We start from the raw sequence: 9526 nt of genomic DNA on the forward strand, positions 1-9526 counted from the left end.
ATAAAGTACCTCACAAGGTGCTATGATTTTATTTTTTTTAACTTTAGTTTGAATGATTTACTTCTATAAAGGATCGCATGGGCAAAAAGCTTGTGAGATTTGAGTGCACAGTAGAGTAATCATAATTTTGGCTCAGGTTCTGCCAGTTTGAGCCCCAGCACTGGCAGCATGTGGTGGTGAAAAAGATTTGTGCTGGCGTGGATCCAATGGACTTATCTTAAAAGAGTGATTGGTCTTAAATTGCAGCTTGGTAACAGGAGGAGGGAGATGAAGAGGAATATCGTATTTGGAGGAACGACCTCTCACTGTCCAAAAACATCTGGTCTGCTTCGTATATTGATACACAACAGTAGTACTACTATGTACAGTAGAATGTTAAAATAACCTGGCGTTTATTTAAGGCCACATAGTAGAAGGTAATATAAGGTTGTATAGTGACTATTGAATAGTGTGAGGAGACATTATCAGACAGTCACAGTGCTGAAATAATTAAGCTTAATAAAAAAGTAAAATAAGCAAAAATAAGATGGGATTTTGAACTAGTCATAAACACTTTCTTGACTACATGAGTCTAAACACCTCCCCTGAATGTCTTCCTGGGGAGGTTTTCTGGGCATGTCCCACTGGGAGGAGGCCCCGGGGGAGACCAAGGAGACGCTGGAGGGACTATGTCTCGTGGCTGGCCTAGGAACATTTCCTCCTACTGGAGGAGTTTGATGAAGTGTTTAGGGTGAGGGAAGTCTGGGAGTCCCTGTTCAGACTACTGCCTCAGTGTCCTGGCCCCAGATAAGCAGAAGAAAAGGGATGGATGAGTCTAAATGAATCTCACCAAGATTATACTGGCAAAAGGATTAGTATATAAATATAGAAATGTCTGTAATAAAATAATCATTATACTCATGTAACAATTACTATGGCTGTTGGTGGTGTGGTTTGGAACAGCTATTGGATGGTCAGTGCTATGTAGTTCTTGGGGATGGAAGCGATGACTCCTAAAAAATAAACCAACGCTAACATTAACCATAGAAGACCATTATAGTGCTAACCTAATAGCATAAGCTGATGTCACCATTTCAACAGCAGTGGAGTTTCCTGTTTTGATTCTATGTAATTTGACAAAAATCAAAATGGAAGATCACCATTTTGGATAATAACTTCACACTACCACACCCAAAATCTACACATAAACAATATTTCCACTTTTCCCCATTTGTATTACCCTTTATAGACCTATGTTGCAATGTCATCTGGAATATAGCAAGGTCAACTCTATGGATAACGTCACATAAAAATGCCACCAGTTCACAGAAGAATAATGGTGCAGTCTTTAGTATAGGGATACAAGGGGTTGTGATCTGTGTTTCTACTGTGTGGTCCTTTTCACTGAACACTGCAACTGGTGGCTCAGCTCATGCATCTCTCCTTTGTGCTCTATGACCGATCAGGTCCATCTCTGCTACACCGCCCAGATGGGTGGCTAATTGTAATGGGGCCCCAGAACAGCTAACAATTAGACCTATATGAAGATGGATGTCGATGGGGTTGTGGAGAACTGGAGAGAGCAAAATGAATGGAAAATTGAGCAGAATGGAAAGAGCTACAAGCGTAATACTGTGGTTCCTCTTCTGCCTGTTTCCCATCATTCGTTAACAGCTGTGAAAGGCAATCTTCAACGGCTATTTTATTTTACTCACTGCCTTATTCTAAGAAATGATCCAGGGAACAATGAATTCTCTGTGAAATATGCCCATAAGCTGCTAGTCAATGCAGAACAAATGATGTTGTAGCCTAAGACAGATTGAGCAGTGACACTTGTTTAATGGTGATGTTAATGGATTGGAGGGTCATATGTCTTTAAAGCTATGGGGCATTAAGACCATTATGTGTGAAGGTAGTGGTCAGTAATAGCAGACTGAAGGATAAGACAGGATCGGGAAATAACGGCACGAATGGAACATTAAAAATCATAGCAGACAGTAAAGATTGATTGAAATATGCAAATACTCTGTACTTGCGATTAAAACTTTTAATAAGATTCAGACTGCAGTTCATACGCGCCAGGTCCTTGCTACGGTGAAATGAGGACGTGGATCAGTTGAAGGAGGAAATCTATTGATCTGTTTATATTATTAAGCTGTTTTTGTGGTTTATAATGAACAAAATGTAAACCAATGATATGTATTTATATATATATTTTTTTGTTTGTTGACTTTTATATGAAGCACTTTTATTAATCAGCTGAAGATGTTTTAATGCTACATAAATAAACTTGAATTTAAGTGAATGTATCATTGAATACTACAGTTGAATACTACATACCTGAAAAAGCATAATAACATTAATATTATATTGGCTAATGGCTGCAGAGAAGTGGAGCAAAGCATCATGGTCTATATAGTTCTTCTTATTTATTTTGCCATGCCGCTTCAGAAAATAAGCAATTTAACATATATGAGAAAAAACTTGAGAAATAAATTAACGCGATGTCAATATTTCTTCTTTCCAATTAAATTTGCATCACAACTTGAAGATGTCGGGTTGAACACAGGCATATGGACAGACACACCTTCCTTGGGGCCAGCACCTCATCTGTTGAACAGCTATTTCAGGAAAGAACAACATTAGGACACACATGGCCTCCAGCGTTCCTCCAGCTTTTCTCAACACCACCACATCTCCCTTTACCACTGCATCGCAATAGCATACATCTCATTCTGTCTGATCTCTTTTCCCAAGCTCTGTCTAAAACTCAGCCCTACCGTTCCTCTCCTCTTCTCTTCCTCACTCCAGAGTCTTCCTCCACAGCCAGGGTCATGGTTAGTTAAGGCTGGGTAACGGTTGGGCCACGGCTGGAGTGAGGGGCGTTAAATACATTTGCTTTAACCAGAACGCGCGCAAAGATGGATGACAGTAATCACACCGAAGAGACAGAGACGCGGTCTGAGAAAATACAGCTAGGAGCAGCCGGTCAAGAAGCACCAATAAGTAAACAGGAACGGAGATGATGTGATGAATATGGATGTGTGCATTATAGTAAGTGATATATAAGTAGTGATAGATAAAAGTGCACATTTGCTTTACTCTGATGATGGTTACTTATAGCCTCTTTGGTACACAGCTGCCTTTTATACTTACCATGAAGGCCATATTGAACAGTTACGCTAAAATGTAGTGCACATATGGAGCTTGCTGAAGTGCCATGAACAGCAATGGTGTTGCAAGAACAATCATTTTTGACCTAAAGGTCCTATATTGCGCAAAACTGACTCTTGTATGCTTTTATCCATGTTATAATGTTGTTACCTCCTCAAAAACATACCTGGAGTTGCGTTTTGTTTCATTCACACATGTTTGAGTAGCCCTTTAAAGTTTAAAGTTTAAAAAGCAGAGCAGCACTTCTTGTATTACCACATGACATCACAAGGTGGAACAGTGAGTGTTTTCTGTTATAGAGAAGAAGTCAGCCTAAATATGTAAGGTTTGTGTGTTATACCTGTGTCAATGAAACAAAACACAACTCCAGGCATGTTTGTGATGAGGAAACAACATTATAACATAGATCAGAAAATAGTGTCATATGGGCCCAGTAGAAAGGATACACTAAAACTGTGTCCATTTCATTTCAATGTGCTCCTATAGCAGGGCCCAGATTTTCATTTAAACAGTGTAACAAGAAGCAGTAAACATTTCATCGAATTTTTTGAGCATTAAGGTCAGCTTGCCATAGTGGAGGCTATTCTTGCTACTATGGGACTGGGACATGAAATCAGGGCCAAATTCAGTGCTTTGAAAACAGTTTTGTTTTCAAAGCTTATGTCAGAATTGTTAAATAAAGTAGTCATTATATTATATAGTTCTAATAAGGATGTGATGTCACCTCTGTGTATCTTCTTCGTGCTAACACATTTACAGCACTGACTCATAGGGGAGGCTAGAAAGAGGCACAAGCTTCTGTAGTCCACCCAGAATGATTTATGGGCACTTTGCAAGCATAAACAGCTAACTTTCTGTGGGCAGACTCCATACTTCTTTACAGCTGACAGGAAAACAACACCAGGTCATTTTAGGTAAGAGTAAACAAAAATTACATCATTTTAGAGAGGTGTGACAAAATAGCATAATTTTTTTTAATATAATGTAATAGCATTATGTAATATAGAAGTATTCAAACAACAATCAATCAAACAAAATATAGTGAAAATAAATCTTACCTTTAACATATTAAATTAGACTCAATAAATAATGTGTGGATATGTGCAGTGTTGTACTCAAGTTAGAGATGTTATAAGTAGAAGTAAAAATAAAATTCAGTAAGAAGTAACTCATTACTTACAATATATATTATATATCTGTATGGCTTTAGTGACTGCAAGTGTGTATTGTTTTACATAGTACGACCTGCGCTCCACGGGGGGGAGGGAGGTGTTCAGTTGCACCCCTCAGACTGGTGGAGAGGAGCAGGTCCATTCTCATTGATTGAAGAGAAATCAAACTTTATTCACCTGTACCTTCTGCGCCCGCCGCTTGTCTGCTCTCTGGTTTTGGTGGTAGATACGGCTAAAATTGGACACGATGACAGGGACAGGCAGGGCAATTACCAGCACCCCACTCAAAGAGCAAATCGAGCCAAATATCTTCCCCGCGATTGTCTTGGGAACCATGTCTCCATACCTGCAACAGAAAAGAGTGACACATTTTGCAAAATAAATAAATAAAATAAAATAAAATAACCAGAACTGTGTATTACATATATTTAAAGGTGCAGTTGGAGGGTCTGCCACCTGCCTAGAATGTTCCACAGTATGCCTTTAAACTTATCTCAAGGAGACAAGCAGGTGACAATACCAAGGTATTTTTAGCGATAAAAAGCGATTAAAAAATCCAAGGTAGATATGTTTAAAGCTGTCCTGTGGAACAAGACAGCAAAACAATAAGATGAATGTGAGGAGGTGGCAGACCATAGAAAACTTTCATAGTGCACATTTGGAGAACAAGTGTATAATAGATATTGTTATGTAGGAAGCATTTCGAATTCTTTCACATTCATTAGAATAAGACTCTGAATGCATACTTTACTTCATAACAGCCTACAAAACACATCAGCAAACCAAGTGAAGCAGCATTAATCATTAACCTTTAGTGAAAACAACACAAACACAGTGGAAGCTGGAATCGTTTGCCCAAAGTCGTTTACCTCAATTCAGCTGAAATATCTGCAAGTCCAAATGCAATCTTATCTAAGACTTAGAACAAAGAAAGCACAATTATGTTTTGTCTTCAAAAGACTTCACACTGTGAATTAACAGCAAGTCTAAAAAAGAAAAAGAATAATAATATAATAAATAATAAACTGAATGTAAGAATTGCGTTGGCAAAGTAACTTTTATTAACAAGGGACCATTCATCTCATTTGTAGATATAAAAAAATAATTTGTTTGTTTTTAAGCTTGTAAATGTATTATAACTCTTGAACTGCAATCAAGCATAAATCTGCCTCACACATGCCCCGCATTTAATACATCACTTTGTATTGATATCATAGTGTTATTTAAATGTTTTCCACCTACTTCAGAAAGACTAACAGCACAAGAGCTTTGAATGTAGTCTGTGTTTGTGCAGGTTACATTCTCTCCAAGTACAACATGTACCAAACACTGCAGATCAATGACTGCATAAGCCAATCACATCCATGGACACATTCTTGTTTTTTCTGGAGAAACCACTGTAGGATTGGCTTCTTAACACACCGACAGCTCACTGCATTTTACAGGAGGCACTGTGACACAAGAGAAGAGTTCACTTTACCAAAGCTCAACAGCATCTCACACTTGAAAATGAAAGAAACACTCTGCTTCTGTCTGGGATATTTCTCACTAAAACATGAGTCCAGAGCTGGAGATCAGCTCATACACACACGCACACCCACACACAGACAGGCAGACAGACACACAGACACACACACACACACACACACACACACACACACACACACAACACTCATATAAACAGAAGACATGTTTGGGCCCACTGACAGCATCCCCAGACCCTATGGAGGCGCCAGGGCAGAGCGAATAATACTGTATAATGTTGTAGCCATAAGACATGCATGTATAAGCAATGGCTGGCTGTCATGCACATGCTGCTCACATTAAGACTGCTTCAGGCAAAACATCGTGTTTCTGCTTTATACACAAACAGACACATTCGTCATTAACATTGGATACTTCATCTATTTCCAGATACACTTGCACAACTAGGCTTTAAAGTGCACGCGTGTTACTGCTTTAGAAAAAAGGACGTTGTAAGGGGATTGGTAATAGTATGCAATAGACTAAGGTGATTGGTAATAAAATGCAATAGATCTGAACATAAAATTCTCAAATACAAACCAGCAGCATCTCCTTTATGATGCAAACACAGAATAATAAATGTAGTGTAATTCTGCGCATAATCTGACACTGCGTAACTTTGGGGGGGGGGGGGTCCGTTACCTTCTTGTCTCCATTGCTTTATTTGGAATGTTTCACAATGTGCAGATCTGCAGACAGAGACCAAATCCTTGCATTTTGCCCCAAATATACAGATAACACGATACATAGGAAATGAACACTAAAAGACCAAGATATCCTGTCTACGTAGTATTAAATGCCAGGGAGAAGTGCTAAAGACTGAGAGGATCTGACAGGCAGAGCGAAGCTGTTCTACAGTCTGGGCACTGCCACAGAAAAGGCTCTGTCACCTCTGGTTTTGAGCATGGCTTTAGGCACAGCCAGCAGGAGCTGATCAGGGCTCGGGGTGGAGTATGGGGCTCCACTAACTCCCTCAAATACAGTGGACCCATAGAGTGCAGACTTTTAAACACAATCAATAACATTTTGAATCGCAGCTGATATGAAATGCTGATGTGCTCTTGTCTCTTAGTTTTTGTAAGCAGACAAGCTGCAGCATTCTGGACATTCTGTAAGCGCTGCAGGGAGCCCTGATCCAGCCCCACATAAAAAGAATTACAATAATCCAGCAACGTTATAAATGCTTGGATTGCTTTTTCAAAATCTGCCTGTGGAAGGTAGGGCTTTACTTTAGCAAGGAGCCTTAACTGAAAGAAGCTTTTCTTTATGACAGAGCTCATGTACTTGCTCATGTCCAGTTCGATCATAGAATCCACAATCACCCCAAGATTCCTCAGTGCAGGGCGACAATAAGAGGACAGAGGACCAATCACAATGTCATGCCCAAGTAGTGGGTTAGTTTGGCCACACACCACACAGACTATATATTAGTGAAACTACAAATGAATAATAATACTTATACTTATATTTACTCAATATATGATTATTTTCAAGCCAGATCTGTTTTACAGATGTCCTGGTGGTTGTTTCCAGCTCAAAAATAAATCTGTCAGCATAACACATCTAGTTGGTTACATTGCAATTAATAAAGCATATAAAGCATACAAATCAAGTCTATAATAATGACTACAAAAAAAATTATATCAATCTATATAATGCAGCCCTAAATTTTCTGCTTGTGCTCCTAAAAGATTCCAGTCAGGGCTACAGTGCTCGTAGGATATGAGCACTGTAGGTACGGCATTGAATCACTCTTTCTTGCATTTATTAATGGGGCGTTTTTATAACCTATAAAAACATGCATTCTTAATGTGAGCAGGGCCGCCTCTCCACAGATCTGACCTGTGACTTGTCCTGCTTGTCTCCATGGAGATAGATAAATTTAATGTGGAAGTTTAGTGTGGAGCATTCCAGGCAAATCAATAAAATCCCCATGGCATGGAGACAAGCAGGTGGCAGACTCTCCACCTATAAAATAACAAAGTGCACTTTTAAGCTTGGTGCCTCAAACCTAATGACTTTCCATATTAAAAATTCCCATTAGTTATAGAGCAAGTGGAACCAAAGTTTTATTCTCACCCATATTTTATAATGTAGTAAACAATCCCCTGGAGAGTCCCCATGACGGAACAATAATCAGCATAAGGACTTGCTTGAGCTAGTCCTTTTACTACCTAATGAAACCCCACTAACAGTTTGTTGGTGATAGCACAACACAAAATGGCGGCACAACATGAGCCATCATAAAAACCTCTTTAGTTTATTAGGTTAAAAATGCCATAAAACCTCACAAACTCATTTGTCTAGTTTGGGCACAAAAATGTCAAAGTACTTAGTGAGAAGTGCTTTGTACATGGAGCCTATTGCCGCACATAGAGAGGTCCACAACCCTAACCAAGAGTATACTTACAGCCAGCATCCATCCTCCCTTTCTCTGTGAACTATAATGGCCCTTTTACCCAAATTAGGCAATAACTATCCCATCAGTGGTACAAAAGCCATATCACTACAAACATTTCATCTCCTCCCTATGCAGGCAGTGTTCCCATTAGTAGAAATGAACAGCTAATCATATTCATCTGCAAGTCTTCTGTAATGGGCTCTTCTCAGATGGCTTGATAGTGGTCTTTCTCCCTTCTAATACCGCACTCAATTTGCAGCTCCCATTTAGTCAAGCTGGCCTGTCTGTGCTGATACCATCTCAAGGCCATTATACATGTCACATAGATAAAACTGGGCCCACACACGTTATAAAAGAAGCAGAAAGGTGGAGAGATTGTGGTGGAGTGCTGAGTTTGTCTGTCTATCTGATAAGCATGTTCTGTTGTCAGTCCCAACCCTCCTGCCAACATCCAAACTCTGCTCTAGTTATTTAATGTGAGAGCTAATGCAAAAGTGGTATAGTAATAGCATCCATGGAAAAATAGCCAAATAAAGTATACATGTATTATCCACGGGTTTTCGATGGATGGTAAATTAGGACCTATCTAAATATTTTACCGTCATTACGGTAATCTGCCTCTGTTGTCCCTCGAGGGTGACGAATGAGAGCGCGGGTGCTGCGGGGATTTTCCCAGTCATTTATTCGATGCATAAAATAAAAAATACGGATGCATGTGTAAAATAGAAGTAGTTGTGTGAAAAAATGCAGTAAATTCTGATACTTCGTTTAACATGATTTTTATGGCTATAAAAAAAGACAAAACCGTAATCAACATGATTAGCTCTGTTATCGCTTTCAAACGAAAAATGCTATTTTACTCCTGGCTCCTGTCAGAAGCTACTGCCCGAACTATGCATCCCTCACTGATTCCATTCAGTGCAAGTCATCAGAGCAGTAATCATCATTCAAGTAATTATGAACATGTAAGAAGTTCAATTGTGTTGTGCAGTATTATCTCATGACGTTGTACAAGGTACATCAAAATGCACTGTACATGTAAGAATTCATAATACATTTACAAATAAATATATGTTTAACATTTTTGTATTAGGTGGTAGATCTTTCAGACATGATCATATTAAAAGTAGCTCACATACTGAAAAAGTCTGAGCACCCCTGCTTTAGAGTGATAAATATTTATACTGCATTGGCTAATGTTTCTAAAGTCTGGTACATGTTTCCAGTAATATAAAACTTCTTAAGTTCGATTCCAAGCTCAATAACAGGAAATTAA

The 9526-nt window shown here is 38.9% G+C and overlaps 1 protein-coding gene across 1 annotated transcript in view; it reads right to left on the reverse strand.

Annotated features, from left to right (window-relative positions):
- Window positions 1-9526, reverse strand: part of kcnd3 (potassium voltage-gated channel, Shal-related subfamily, member 3) — a 91244-nt gene that overhangs the window by 11130 nt on the left and 70588 nt on the right. The window contains exon 3 of the mRNA XM_033969385.2: window positions 4503-4671. Within this exon, the coding sequence (XP_033825276.1) occupies window positions 4503-4671 (169 nt within the window). The remainder of the gene's footprint in view (window positions 1-4502; window positions 4672-9526) is intronic.

The sequence above is a fragment of the Periophthalmus magnuspinnatus genome, chromosome 7, assembly GCF_009829125.3.
Source record: "Periophthalmus magnuspinnatus isolate fPerMag1 chromosome 7, fPerMag1.2.pri, whole genome shotgun sequence".
Lineage (NCBI taxonomy): Eukaryota > Metazoa > Chordata > Actinopteri > Gobiiformes > Gobiidae > Periophthalmus > Periophthalmus magnuspinnatus.